The sequence below is a fragment of the Buceros rhinoceros genome, unplaced genomic scaffold (genome assembly GCF_000710305.1).
Source record: "Buceros rhinoceros silvestris isolate BGI_N320 unplaced genomic scaffold, ASM71030v1 scaffold15477, whole genome shotgun sequence".
Lineage (NCBI taxonomy): Eukaryota > Metazoa > Chordata > Aves > Bucerotiformes > Bucerotidae > Buceros > Buceros rhinoceros.
Genome location: NW_010422929.1, coordinates 75915 through 91238, shown reverse-complemented (window position 1 = coordinate 91238; position 15324 = coordinate 75915). Strand labels below are relative to the sequence as shown.

General features: G+C 40.8%; 1 protein-coding gene across 1 annotated transcript in view; it reads left to right on the top strand.

Moving 5' to 3' along the window:
* Positions 1-15324, top strand: part of UBE2F (ubiquitin-conjugating enzyme E2F (putative)) — a 79800-nt gene that overhangs the window by 19520 nt on the left and 44956 nt on the right. Inside the window, exons 4-5 of the mRNA XM_010140246.1 lie at positions 1104-1171; positions 10144-10214. Coding sequence (XP_010138548.1) covers positions 1104-1171; positions 10144-10214 — 139 coding nt within the window. The remainder of the gene's footprint in view (positions 1-1103; positions 1172-10143; positions 10215-15324) is intronic.

The following is a 15324-nucleotide window of genomic DNA, read 5'->3' as shown; positions in this document are numbered from 1 at the left end:
TGAAACTTGAGCACGTGGATGTGGTTCATTGGTTGGTATGAGAAAATAGAAGGTAGTGCTAGGTCTGAGTAGGGACTGGGAAGGCAGAAGGTGTAGAAGACACCATCCTGAAAGAACATTTTGATGACCTATAGTAGAGGAGCTAGAACTTTTTTGTGGTTAAGAAAACTCTTCTTAATCTTTTTGTAAACTATGTATTGCTTCACAGAAATTCCATTTGCAATGTTAGTTTAAAAAATATGTTGTCATACAATGATAATTGAGATGAGTTACCTTCAAGCCTTTGCTGTGTTTGTAGTGTGTGATACCGAGAGCTAGTGTACTTGAGGGAGATTGAGCCCGAGCATTCCTGATGTGTCCCAAACCACCAGTGTGGGCTGGGTACCTGTCTGTTTCCCTTCCTTAATGAAAGAAATCTATAATGGCAATGCCAGACAGACACATTTCAGATCACTTGCAAGCATTTCAGCTTGAAGGCACAGCCATCTCAAGAGCTGCAGGCTGACTGTTATCCTGTTATATTATCTCTGGTTAAATGCAACTAGATATGTTCAGATTTCGTATTTTAAAATATAGCTGTTCTGATATTTCAGTATTGACAGGCAGGCAGATTTTCTTAACTGATAATATGATCCTGAATTAATGACGATAAAAGAGCAAGTTAGCTCTTGTAGTACACTCTGAAGCATGCTCTTGTATGCTGTTATTCATACAATTGATGAAGTATGTATCCTGCTCATTCCAGGGGTCAGTGAGGTGGTACAGTGTGTCGCATGGCTGATGGGCAGCAAGATTTTGTTCATACAGACACGAGAAGTTCAAGCAAAGATTCTTCTAGCTTGGTATTGCCTGGTACTCTGAGAAGCTGGATTTTCCAGAGTTGCTGTGGGACTGACTCTTCTGACTTAAAATGTCTGCTTTGTAAAGGTTTTGGGAATGGAGAAAGACTGTGTTGGACTAGGTGACAGCTAGTGTTATAACTAGGTTAAATATTCGATAACCCAGTGCTGTTACTTTAATCTTTGTAATGGCAGAGATTTTGTATTATACAGACCCCATTATTTTCTCTTAGTTAACTATTTTTCTTGTTTTTAATTTTCTAGATGAGGGCTATTACCAAGGTGGAAAGTTTCAGTTTGAAACTGAAGTTCCTGATGCCTACAATATGGTGGTGAGTATTTGTCATTAATCTAATAGTTGTCATTTTAGATTTCTTTTCCAGGTAGTAGGACTTAGAGGGAACTTGGCATTTGAGACTAAGAAAATCTCCCATCTATATCAAGGGTTCGTAAAAGAATCTTGGTTGCCTGGTGTTTTTGGAAGTCATCTGAACTCCTGCTCAAAGTTGGGGTAGTGTTAAAAGTTGGATTTGGTTGCTCAAGACCTGGGTCGGTTGGCATTTCAAAATCTCTTAGGATGGAGTTTCCGCTGCCTCTCTGGGCCAGTGTTTAATTACCTTTGTTGTGATTTCCGCCCCCCCCGCCTCCATCTCAGGTCAGAATTTCCCACTGTGGATCTCGTCTGTGGCTAGTTTTATCTCTGAGCACTTCTAAAAAGACCCTGACTCCACCTGCTCGACACCCTCCCAGCAGGGAGTTGTAGGCAGCAATAAGGTCCTCACCTCAGCCTTTTCCTCTCCAAGCTGAACAAATCCAGATATCTCAACTCTTCTTGTACCGTGTCTCATCACCATCTCAGTGGCTGTCTGCTTGGCTCACTCCATTTTGTCAATATATCTGGTACTGGGGAATTGAAAATGGGATGCAGTAATTCCAGATGCAGTGTTATGAGTCCCAGGGTGTGGGAATAATAATTTCTGTGGCTGTTCTTCGGCAGTCCAGTGTTTGCAGCCAAACAGCACTGAGGCTTTTATTGCCTCGATATTATGCCTTAAAGAAAAAAATCAGTATTTGGAACTGTCTGACAGAAGGTGCGTGGAAGCATAGAGGAGTCAGACCTAAGAGTCTTCCTTTTGGCTGAGGTCCCGCTCTCATCTCTTCTCTCCTGTTAATTATTCTTAAGACCTGCACTTAATGATTATTCTCACCAAAAAAATAGTGTATCTAAAAGAAGGAATGAAAAAGGTGAACAGAAATAAAAAAGGTTTTTTCTTTTGTTGCTCTGGGGCTGTCATGGTTTACATGTGGCTGGTGACAAAACACCATGCAGTCACTCTGTTTCTCCAGGAGGAGAAAATGCCACAAACTACTTAAGGGTCTAGACAAGGGAGGACTCACCCACCACTTAGTCACAGGCAAAAGACAAGCTTGACTAGGGGAAACAAAATCAATTAATTGAAACAACAAAACCGCAACCAAATCACCAATTAAATTAGAGTAGGACAGAAGGGGATCAACAAGATCTTAAATACGTCTTCCCCCCACCTCTCCCGTCTCCCCAGGCCTGGCTTTACTACCTCCTGCCTACTCAGTGTCAGGGGAACACAGGATGGGGTGTGCAGTCAGTCTCAACTCTCTGTGCTGGCTGCTTGCTCTTCTTCACAGGAAACACTCCTCACAGTTCCTTGTGGCCACATGGTGTGCCCCCCACAGGAGACAGTCCTCCATGAATGTCTCTGACTCACATGGGGATCTGCCACTGGGATTGGCTCTCCCAGTACTGAATTGACCCAGTGCCAAACCTCCTCAAAGTCACAGCCTCTTTTTAGGGTCAATCACTAGCTGCATTGTGGTCCTCTCCACATCTCTCTGCTCCATCGTTTGGCCCTCCACAACTCTTCACGAGCCAACTTTCTCTTTGCTGATGATCTCCAAGGACTGCAGGGTTTCAGTCTGCCAATCTTGCCATGGGCTAAAGGGAAATGCTGTACCAGTGTGACACCTCAACCTTCTCACGCTTGGTGGCTGCATGGTTGCATCTTCCACCCGACGCGCTCCAAAACAAGAGTGCTCTAAAAACAAAAGATGTTCCCAAAGGGCCATGCTGTCAGCCTCATCTCCCACTACTGAAACAGTGCCAAGTCCTAAACCACCACAGGGTCATTCAAACTGGTGCGTGTAGTTTTGGTATGGCAGGTGCTTAATTCCTTCAGAAAGCATGCAGTGGAAAGCACAGATATGGTGACAAGTTACCTCCTTTAGCAGTCTCCACCAATTCTACTTCTTGTGTCCCAGGCTGTTTAGTGAAGTATCTTTAAGAAAATACCAATTTCAGTGGTTATTAAGCAAATGGCTTTTCGGAGGACCTATGAATGTTGTGGTATCTTACTGTAGATGAATAGAAAGCTCCAGGTAGCTTAAGTTACTCAAGCCTGAAAAATGTTGGTATTTCATTATTGTACTTTAAAATTGCATAATCTTGCAAGGAAGAGAAAGTCCAACTACAATAAAATAACTTCAGACGTTGTTTTCAGAGTTTAGCTGTCAAAAGAACAAGATTGACTCCAAAAATGAAAAACAATTGATTCACATTTCTGGTTGTCAGGAATTATGCCTGCCACTCTGTATCCTGATAGTTCAATGTGTAAGGAAAGTAGACTCATTTGAGCTGCACTATTTGTACTTAGGTAAATGAAATGCAGGAAGAAGGAAGCCTTTTTTCTTTTAGATTGTACAGTTTGGATAATTTTGCTTGCTTGTGTAACTTTTCCAATCCTTCTGCTTTCTCTTCTCTTGCTTTTGGTGTCAGTAGCTCAGAGCTCTTCTACCAGAGAGGCTGAAGAATGTATAGGGGAGGGTACTAAAGGAACGTTTCCAGGTGGACCTTTGGCTCGTGTTCAGATGCACCATCCCTAAATTCAGCATTATATATATATGCAGTAGTTGCAGTCACAGCACTGTTTGTATACAAATATTACGGGGGTGCAGTGGTCTGGAATGCAATAGCTTGAATCCCCAGACTGAGCTTGGAGAATGGTGCGTTAGCACTGCTTGTAGATTAGAAAGGTTTATGTTTCTGAAATCAGAGGAGTTGGCTTCATATTCTAGCAGATGCTTTCTCAAGTTTCCTAATATTCCTTTATTTGTAGTCTACAAATACATGGGACAAGCACTATATCTTATAAAAAGTTCGGTAGAAAGGTGGAAACCCTTCTCTGCTGTCTGATTTTTAGTGGTCCTCAGGTATAGTTAGAAGTTTAATCACTGTGGCAATGCTGTGCACAGGGGAGCATGCACAATATATACTCATTCTAATTTCTTAAAATTTTGTGTTTAAGACGTTCACCTAAGCAACACTGCTGCAGGAAAGTATCTGCTGTATTAACAGGAGAGCCCAGTGTTAATTTTGGTCTGGGTTTTTCACTCTTAATTGCTATAATTAAAAAATCTTCTGGTTTGTTATGGTTCCCTGCTCAGCACTAGCAGAAAACCTACAGCAAATGTTAATTAGATATTTTAAAATTCTGAGCGCCTCTCAATAGAAAAGTAAAAAGTTTGCCTTTGTGCAGATAAACAAGTGCAGTAGGTTGAATGTTGGTCACTAATGAAAATGTTTGCATTTACAAATACTGAGATAGTTATGCTGGGGCCATGGTTTGTTTTCTGCCAAGCAGAACAAGACTGAAACAGGTGATGGCAGTGGTTTTACTAAAGCTCCTCAGACCTGTCAGTGCTCTTTCAGCCCACAAGCAATGCACGTCTGTGTCAAGCTACCTACACGAGTGCTAAACATGTTTGAATTAGGAGTAAAAATACCAGACAAAGCTGGCAAGTCGTTATAGCACTGCTTTAGAGCCTGCATCCATTTTCTAGCTAATGGTTTTAGCTTGCAGAAAATAACATCTGCTTTTAAAGCTACAAAATGCATATATAGTATAGTTTATATGCATAATTTATATGTAGCATCTGTAGTATAGTTTCTATAGTGTCTAATTTCTGTAGCATGCTGTTTGCAAAATACTCCATGTTTGCTCCTCTGCTGCAGGATTCTTTTTTTTTTTTTACCCTTCATTTCTCATAAGCAAGCATTCAGCTTCCACACTGGGAAAAGAAGCAGGTGTGTAGAATAGTGGCATAGTGGAAGAGTATAAGAATATATCGTAAAAGAAGAAAACCTTGGAAGATGATGTGTTGTGGTCTGGTGTTGTGTTGTGGCCACGGCACACTGCTCTGCCCAAGGAGTAAAGCACTGGTGGCCAATTTGGGAAGTAGTGTGTGAATACAGAGAAGTGATGTGTTCGTGTGCTTTATGTGTGACTAAGATGGACACCAACTTTCGTGAACCTCTTGGCTATAAACTTCCTTAGCCCAAAGACTCAAGAGCCTCAAGTGTGGGAGGGATGCTCTGCAGCATGGATGCTTTGGAGCAAACACGGCTGTGAAGTGCTGCCTCTTGCTTGTGATCAGAGCATGTGGCTGGTGAAGGCCTAATCAGACTGAGATGCTATGTTAAGCATGAGAAGTGTCTATTGTGATCATCTGTAAGGCAATATTTAAGGGTTCTTCCACTCTACTCATAATTAACTGAAGCTGTTTAAGCTGTTGGAGAGTTGGATAATTGTAGAAGCATCTGCACTTGTGAACTGGAAAGGGTTCCTGGTTTTAGGCATGAGGATGATTCACATAAATTTGTGTTACAATGCTAGCAGTCATTTGTGTCACCCCATACCCGCATTTCACTCTGTGCTGTACAGAAAGGCTGAAGAGAGGTAAGAGACCCCACTGTGGGCTTTTCCTACAGCAGCATGTTGCCCAAAGCGGGTACTCTTCCAAGTGCTGCAGCTGTGCACTGTCATGTTGGCTACTCCAGTGATTATGTCTTCGTTGTTGCTGATTTTTTTATACTGTAGTTGAGCAGGTATTGGTGTTGATTGGGGCTGAACCAAGCAGTAATCAAATGAAACAGGCCTGTTGGTGCCTGTGTGGTCCATAAGCAGTCTTCCTCCTACATTGCTGCTCTGTAAAGGCAGCATCCCAGCATGCCTCAGTAATGGTTTTGAGTTGGTTCAGTCAGTACAGTAATGAGCAGTTGCTGCTGTTGGCTTGTTTTAATACTTGTTCTCTCTAGTGTTCTTGGTTAAATTTCTTTCTGCCTGATTAAGACAGATCTGAGATCTTTGTCTTTTCAGTTAGTGTGAAACTACTACAAGGAATCCTTAACGTTAAAAGATACTGCTCACTCTGTAAACTCCTGTCTTGGAAATGGGGCCAGAATGAGGAATTCTGTTCATCCTTTTTATGTGGCGTCCAAGCAAGCAGTCAGGTGATGCTTCCAGCAGCCCTAATGAAGGAAGGAGTTGGTCATGCTCCCAAGGACACAAGCGTATAAACAGGTTGTGAATAGAAAGGTCTCTGCTTTCCAGGCTCAGAGTAAAAAACATCCTGAATGGAGAACTTCATCCCACACGTGCCCCAAAAAAAGTCTTCCAAAGGGAATTTGTGCAGCTTGGATCTGTTCCTTCTGTAAGAATCTGGTTCAGGCTGGCTGCTTTTTGGGAGCCTTGGGAAAACCTGGCATTGCATCTGTGGAATCCTCTGCTCAAATCCAAACTCTATCACACCCAAAACTTCCTTGATGATTTTTTTTTTTTTGTAGCACGCTTTTAGGGGAACATAGATGGAACCAGTAGCCTGGAGCTTTTGATGTTTTCTCTACTCAGTTTAGTTCTTCTGTAAGTACTGTCCATGCTCTGAGTACAAAAAGAAAAAAATATCCTGAGAGGACTCTTTCCCTCTAAGTGAAAGGAATGTTGGTGTCCATACAGACATCAGAGGAAGCTGTGAAAAGGCAAGCGAAACAATTAATAGCGTGCACAGCAAATGCCTTTAGCACTGAGCGCTGCTGCCTGATGTCTGTATCCGCAGCATTTCTTCCCCAAGCACTGCATTTATGCTTGACCAGCTGCCAAGAAATAGGGTCAATGGGAGATGGGAGCAAATGTTTAAAGCAAATAAATCCAGTGATCAATGGATTAATTGATTTTAAGAAACAAGTAAACAAGCTTTCTTCTTTACTGCCTTGAGGTGCAGCTGATGAAATAATGGGTGCTGCAGAACTAGGGACCTGGTGCTTTAAGGAGTGGAACTGATTCATCATACAGATCTGGTTTAATGTTCACGTGAAACTAAGCTGTCTGCTGCTGCAAGCCGGGCCTTGTTGGCAGCTCCCGTGGTTCTGACATATCGTGTTGTCAGAGTAGATAGGTTTAGGGACTCTCCAGTTTACTGATGTTTTTATGATGTGAGGTGTCTTAAGCAGTGATCAAAAGCTGGGAATTTAACAGCAGAGCTGCTATTCTTAATTTGTCTGGCCAATATGTTAGTTGTGGAAACAGGACAGTTGAAAGGGGTTTGGTTCCTGAAGGAGCAGATGTCACATTAAGGGGCTTCCATCTGCCTCTTTGGTGACTTTGTTTTATACACGGCTTGTTTTGGTAACTGATGGAATGGGAATTGGGTTCGAGCTCCATCGTGTCTTCGTCTGGAGATCTGGAGGCAGCGCAAGGAAGCTCAGTGACCTGAAGTGCATGCCTTGGGCAGTTCTTGTGTTGAGAGCAGCAGCTCTTCCACGTGGATAATCTGGTCCATCGGAAGCAGCACTGGGCAGTGTGGCTTTATTTTCCTTGGCTTGTTTCTCTGAATGATGTGCTTAGCCCAGTTTTAGCCGATCTCAAAAATATTCTTCAGGAACTGTTAGGGGAGAGTGGCAAGAAATACTTTAGGGCTGGCTTGTAGCTTGGTCTCTGCAATCTGTAATCCTGTAATGCCTCCCTTGCGTAATTATGTTTTGTAGAAGCCGAAAGAAAAAAACCTGGAGTCATAGTTGCAGGGCAGTTACAGGAACACTTTGGGACTGTCTAGAGAAAACATTTCTAATAAAATTGATTCCAAATTTCTGCTTAGAACCCCATCCCTTCTCTAGGGAAAAGGTAGTGAAGAACTACAGCTACAGGATAGGTAAAATATTAAAGTATTAGTGCACCTGTCCCGTTAGAGTGCCAAACTGATGAAGAGCTGAAACTGTTATGTCCATTTATTGATCAGCACAATCTCTCATTTGGTGAGAATAATGGGAGAGATTATTAGATGCCTTTTTAAAGAAATGAGAGAAACTTGATTTGAAGCTTGTTCTGCAAAACTTCCATTAAAACTGCAGTCAGTATATGCATAGCTCTCAAATGCTTGCAATGCTTTCTTGTACTGTCTATAAGTATTCACCTATATGCTGAAGTAGACTGAAAATGGGTGTGAAATCAGACAGTTTCCATTATCAGAGCTAATGAGAGATCTCAAAAGATAAGTGGCTGCTCTAGAAATGGAGGAAAAAATAAATCCATTCACTGTCGAGACCCCTAGTTGAGGCTGGATTTATTCACGCAGCTCTTCAGTATCTCAGGGAAAGGAAGAGTTTGAGCCATGATATAATGGATTTTGTAGACCTAGAGGTGGTGCTTAGGGACATGGTTTAGGGTCCCTGGCAGTGCAGGGTGCTTGTGTACTTGATGATCTTAAAGGTCTCTTCCAACCAGATGATTCTGTGGAGTTATTCAAGTGAGACATCTTGAGGAAATCTTGTGTGGATCTGTTGGTCTAAGGAGGACTCAAAGGTGACTTGGAATGAGCTTGAAGGAGAGGTTTTGTCTGAAGATAAATTTTATAGTAGTGCCACAGCTATCCTGTCTGCCTAACGGTCTTACTGTCAGGAGTGAGTTTTTCTAATTGTAGTGATGAAAAACACTTTGAAAGGATGAAGGAATCCTGTTGTTTCCACGATATGAAAAATGAGACATCTGTTAATTCACTCTGACTGTGATAATTTGGGAAGATTTTTAAAAAATATTTAGTTTGTATAAAGCTTACTTGTTTCTATGCATCAGTACATTCCCTGTTCGAAGGTGAATATGCTGAAAATTTGTGCATTTATTTTTGATGTATCTGGCATGGAATAAATACTGCTGCTTTTCCTTTCTTAAGAACTGGGCATAAGCTTTCTAAACAACCTGAAGATGTAGCTAATAGGAGTTTTCTAAGAGCACAGCTTTTTTAGAACACCATTTGTTTTGAAGGTAAAAAGTTTGAGATTGTTTTCTGCATGCCACTTAATTTTCAATAATGTCATTAGTTTCCCTTGAGTTATTGGACAAGCATGAAATGAGTGGAGAAAAGTCAACATCTACATTAGAAATTGTAGTAATAGGTGTTTCTTCTTTCAGTGCCTGACAGATGTGTTATTGGTAGCTCAGTACCATGCATATTTTCTTATCTCTTTTTCTGAGGAGTCTTAGTTAAAAAGCATTTTACTACAAAGATAATTGGGAAGTTAAGAACAAAGCAATGAGACAGAACACATCATGCCGCCATGCAGATACAGCTTTTGGAGCTATTTTGTCTCTTGACTGAAGACTTCATGGGAAGCAGTGGAGGAAAATAGCTCCACATCTGTAATATGTGATTTAATTGAAGTTATGAAAGGTACTGGTCTGTGCTGATGTATTCCAGTACACTTGCTATAAGAAATCATCTGCTTGATTGAAAGCTGCAGAATGTGATTTGGAGGACATGGATGGAACAACGTGCTGTTGCTAAGCAACCAGAATTTTTATGACCAGCTCTTTATGTACTTCACAAAACTAGAGCAAATGAGACTCTACTTTAAGAATCTGTATCTCAAAACCCACTATATGCCTGAAAATAAGTTCAGTGGATTTTTATGTTAGCAGCTTCTTGGATATGACACATCATCTTAATGCTTCTTGTGGTACTTCTTACTCAATTGTGAACAGGAAGGTCAGCCTTTAAAAGAACCTGATTTGGTTTTTTTTCCTTTGTCATTATTATTGCATCCTCTGCTGGTTTCTAAAAAACCCCGACTTGGATAAGCCTTGGGGGAAGACTTAGTAGTTTTCCAGTGTAAATTGTCGTTTTACTGGTTAAGTGTTGAGAAGCTGTATGACGTGAAATGTTTTCTTTCTCCTGAAGGAGACAGAAGTGAGTAAATTTTCTGAGCTTTCTTTAAAGTTACGTTTTTCTAGGAAAAAGCCTTATACCAGCCCAACTTTTGTAAAGAGTTGAGAGAAGATAAAAGGGTGGAGAAAGCTGCTGTAACTCCTGCAGGTTATATTCTCACTGTCTTTATCATACAAACCTAGGCTGTAAATATCAAATATACTTGCCTTGTTCTGTGTAACAGCAATGTGCTTTTATTTAAAAGGATAACGTCATAATTTGTTTTCTCTCCTGGCAGCCTCCAAAGGTAAAATGCTTGACAAGAATCTGGCATCCGAACATTACAGAGACAGGAGAAATCTGCCTAAGGTAGCAACAGCATTCTGTTTGTTTAACCTGGGAGGTTTTTCTGTGTGATACAAATTTATATATAATTTTCATGCCAATATTTTTTTCAACAGTTTCTACAAATCAGTGGCACATGACCCCTTAGGAATGTAAAAATCTACTGAAAGTGGTGGTTTTGATGTGTGTTAGAGACCATGTAGAGCTGACTCTTGAAGACAGTTTTGTTCTGCTTGGTGTAAAAACGTAAACTCCAACCTAAATGAAACTTAGCTGTTTGGTTTTTTTTCTCCTCCATAAATGAATAGTCATCAGGCCCTGAGAGTCTTTAAGTGCCCACATGTGGTGAGTGCTTGAAAATTTTAAGGAAAAAGTGTTTCTCAGACTTCGACAGTAACTATTCTATATTGCCATTTGTTTGTTTTAACATTTAATATCCACTATGAGACATGTGTGGATATTGTGCCAGCTATAACAAAACAGAGTTGGGAGAGTGTAACTCAAGACAGTCCAAAAGCTTTACCAAAGTGAGAGGCTTATGTTACTGGGTGGTTTTGCTTGATAGTAAATGTTTCCTCTTCAAAATCAGTTTGTGAAACTTTCACTGTTTCATCCTGAGTACCTGATGATGAAATTGGCCAGGAACCGAAGATAAACAGAAGTGAGGAGCATGACTGTCATTTCTCAAGTTAATGAGGCATAAAATAAAAAGTAGGTGAAGCAGAAGCCAATGAATATAAGTGAGATTGAAAGCTGTCCTGATAATCCAAAACAGTTGCCACCATGTGTAGCAAATTTGCATTTTAAAAAAAGGCTAAATTTTTTCCTCTAGATTAATCGTTTTAGTGCTGCAGTCAAGGTCCTGGTGAAACTTAAATTTTCACAGGGCAGTTTGTCACCTTTCATAGACAGGTCAGGCTCATCAGCCAGTAACAGCTAAAGAGCTGATATCGGTGCTTTTAGCCATAGCAGTCTGCTTCATGCTTCTGAGAAGTCCATTACCATCAAAGAGGGATTGAAAGTAGCCCAAGGAGGCTGCAGCATGCTTGTGGTGCTCAGCAGTGCCAGACTGCAGTGGGATTCCAGGCAGCGAGTACTGATGTCTGCAGACTTTCCTTCACTTGGGGACTGGAGGATTTAAAAGCACTGGAAAAACATACTAAGTCCTCTGAGACTACCTAAAAATATGGCTGTCCTCAGTTGCTCAGAGCTGTATGCTGGTCACACAGGAAGGTTGCTTTGGCAAATATGTGTTGCTGCTTTTAGCTGATTGGCCAGACCAGTGGTGTTTCTCAGTGCCTCCTGGGCCAGGTGCATCTTATACAGCTGTGCTTGGCACTTGGCAGTCAGGAGACTAATTTGAGGATCATGTTTTTATGGTTGAAATTCCAACAGAGTCCTTGTGGCTTTACTCAGTGGGGAAAGCTTAGACACTTTGAGTCAAATAGTGCAAAGAAAGAAATGAGTAAGCAAGCTGTCAGGAACCAGTGAACAAGAAATACTAGACATCAAACAATAGCTGAAAGTTTAAGGTCTGACTAGAGTGCAGCATCTCCTCAGGTTAAATAAAGCCTCACATTCTTGACAATATTTCCCTGTTTCTTGTCTTTAAATATGTTTAATGATGAAAGATGAACAAAGTGGTGGAATGTCACAGTTCTAATGAAGTAATTTTTTTTCAACATCTGCACTGAAACATGAGCTTTATTTCATGGTCAGATACTTTCACATATTAAACCTTTGAAATGTCTTACCATTTAGATAGGAAAACTAAAATAACCTAGATTGCTTTATGCCTGTTAGCATGGAGAATGCAATCTATATATAGTATCTGCAATCAGCTCAGACAAGAGTCTTTACATTAAAATAGCTGCAGTTATTTTTAAACCTAGAAAAAAGTTCTTTATCAGTATTTTTTCCCAACTGTCTTTAACTAAACATACCTCAGTCTATGGTATGTGTTAGTTCAGTAAGCATCCTTGAATACCAAGGGATTAAACTTGTGGTCAAGCATTATAGTTTTGGGTGGGAAACATGATGTTTCTCTGCATTTTATGGATTACAGTTACTCTGGGCCATATTAATTAGGTCTGGACCATACCAATGGATGTTGCCTCCACTACACATGTAAATAGAAAACGTCAAGATACCTATAAAGTATATGATTGCTTATTCCATACACCAGTTGACTGCCTTTTTAACAGTGTATTGCATGTCACTGACTTATTTTTCTTTTCCCCCCATATTGTTGTGATCTCTGCCTGAGGTGTTTTTTTTTTTCCTCCTTGATTGCATAAGCTTTTTAAACTAGCTTAATCCCTCAAATTTCACTGCTGTGTGAGGTGCTTAGCATTATCAGATGCATCTTTTTCGGCAAGAGGTGGTGGTAGGTTTGGTTGTTTCATGATGCAATATTAAAGGATGCTGAGTGGAGAAGCATTTGAAGAGTGATTAATTGTATCATCTAGTATAGCTCAATGTTGTAATTTCTCCAGTTATAAAACTTGATTAAGTTGATTGCTTGTTCCTGTTCCCCAGTGTCCTCAGCTGTGCTAATGTGGAAACAAAAAAGCTCTTTAGAAAGGCTTTCTACCACAGTTGCTCCTCTCACCCGGTCTATACTGTGGTCTCCAGAGTAGGTTGCACTGGCAGTGCTGGGTTGAGCAGGGAGGTGAGCAAGAAATAACCCCTATGATGTGTCACTGCCAGCTGAAGTGGATTTACAGCTTTTTTTAATTCAAACTTACCTTGAGTGATACTTTCTGTTGGCAAAAGGAAGGCAGAAATTTTGTTGGAACTGACATTCTATGTTGATAAATGTGTTTGAGATCTTTATGTAAAGTACTTTTTCTCCAGGATTGGTTTCCCCATTACAGTACTTTTTAGTCTGTTAAGCTGTAAATCATGTCAGCTGGAGTTTCAGAAAGTTTTAGACTTGCTAGAGCCATGCAAGTTCCCAGTTCAGGAGATGTTTTTGCAAGATCTTTTTAGGGTGGTGTGTATTTAAAGAGAAAATTCCTCAAAGCTTTTTTCCCTGCAGGAATTACTCACAAAATGAGAAGATATTCATGGAAATAAAAGCTGAGCAGCTAGCTTGCCACATCAGTGGCTATTTTGGTTACTGTAGCTTCAAAAATAGTGATTTTGCAGTTTTCCCATATGAAGAACGAGATACAAGGATTTGAAATCATATTCTGAGAGATCTCCCTATGTATGCAAAGCAGGTGTTAAGGTGTGGTTATCAGTTCCAGTCGCCCTGTGACTGAGGACACATTTGGCTTTTCTCAGAACCTGCTGCAGCTGAAGACAAAGCGAATGGAAATCGTGTTTTACTGTTCTTTCCCATTCCTGGTGATGTTCCGGCCTGGTAAACTCTTATTGTGCTGCAGCACACACCATCCTGTCAGCCCTGCCGCTCCTTCCCCAAGGCATGCTCTCACTCGCCAGCTTTAGCCATCTGAAGTGATGCAGAAAGTTTACACTTGGTTTACTCCTCTCTTTTGCAAATTAATCCTCAAGCATCGTAAGGGAAGCTTCTGACTATTTATTCAATCTTAAGTAGTACTAGATGAGCTTTCTGGTACTCCTGTGTGAAACAGCAAAGTCCTAGCAATTTTACAACAGTTGCTTCAAGTAAAACAGGTTTTCCTGCCCATAAGTTGTCTTGAAATTCTGGTAGGACAGATGGCTTTTGTGGTGTACCTGTCAGCTCATCAAAGGCACTCTCTTGAAGCATTGAGTGGATGAGAGAAACTGCTGGCTGTGGCATTTGAGAATTTCCTGGTAGCCCAGCCCCTCTGTGATGTCAGGACCTGTGGATGACAGGTATTTGAACAGAAGCTCCATACGTATACTTGTTCATCCACTGAACTATAGCTCCTGATGTGTTTAGTGTATCTGTACTCAGTTAGGTGTTGATTCTTCTGAGTGTATGCTGCCGTGAGATCAGATCTCCAAACCATTCAGAGCTGCAAACTGTTTGGCAGTTCTATCTAGGTCATCCCCATGGAGAGCATGAGATGCAGTTTCTATAGAGAACCTGTGCTGGCAAAAGGTTTTGATTAGGGCCCTAATGATCATTGCCAATCTGCAGGAAGAAAGAAAGAGGATGCTGCTCTAAAAACAAATTAGATCAGCAAATGAGAAAATACTAGGCAAAGGTACACTTATCTATCTTCATTGCTTTTCTGCCAGAGCTCTGTGGAGGGATAAGAGTGTCTCAAGTCCTGGCTGCTGGAGGTATGTGGAGGGAGCTCTGAAGCTTTGGGGAGCTGGAAGGCTGTTAATGAGACTGAGCTGATATGTGCAGGCACTTTGAGCTCCATCAGTGGATATTTTTATGCTTTTGTGTGTGTTAGGTTATTCCTCACTCTTCAGTTCACAGCAAGCTCTATGAAGAGGCAGAGGGGAGTACTGTAGCAGAATTTTACAAGGAGCAGGCAGAAAGCAAGTTAAAAAGTTATTTGCTTAAAACCTGAAAGTCCTGGATCTTGTCTGTTCAGCATTTTTGCTCTTACTTTTGCAATATGAACAAAAATTGCAGTCACAAGATACTATTTTTTTAATCCTCTTTAAATTAGTTTTGAGCTGCACTAGTGGTAGTGGTTTGTTTTATCTTTTTAAAGGCACAGAAACAACATTACCAGCACAGTTAAGATGAAATGGTCTTGTCCAGTATGATCACCCTGTCCCTAGCCTCTCTACATTGAGCAGGAGTAATGCTAGTACTAGTCTCTATTTCCTTGGATTGAAAACTTGGAGCATTCAGTAAATATATGGATAGCCTGTATGGTCCAGACATCTCCTGTAATTTAAAAATCACTTAATACCTGTCATCCTGACAGTTGGTAAAACCTAATAGTTTAGGACTACTTCACTTTAACCATCTCATTTCAGTAGAAACTGCTAGTGGTGGTCAGTTTTTGTGCTTTGCTACTTCGCAGTATGAGTTCTCAGGTTTAGATCGCTTCTTTGCAGTGGAAGATGTGACTGTGAAATGATGCTTCAAGGCGTTTTCCAGACTCTCTCATGCAGGTGATTACTTTTGCTTTCACGAATGTGAGCAAGGCTTCAGCTCATTTCTCAGTTATGCTCTGATCTCCAATTCTTCTCATAACTGCTGATGTTTTGACCT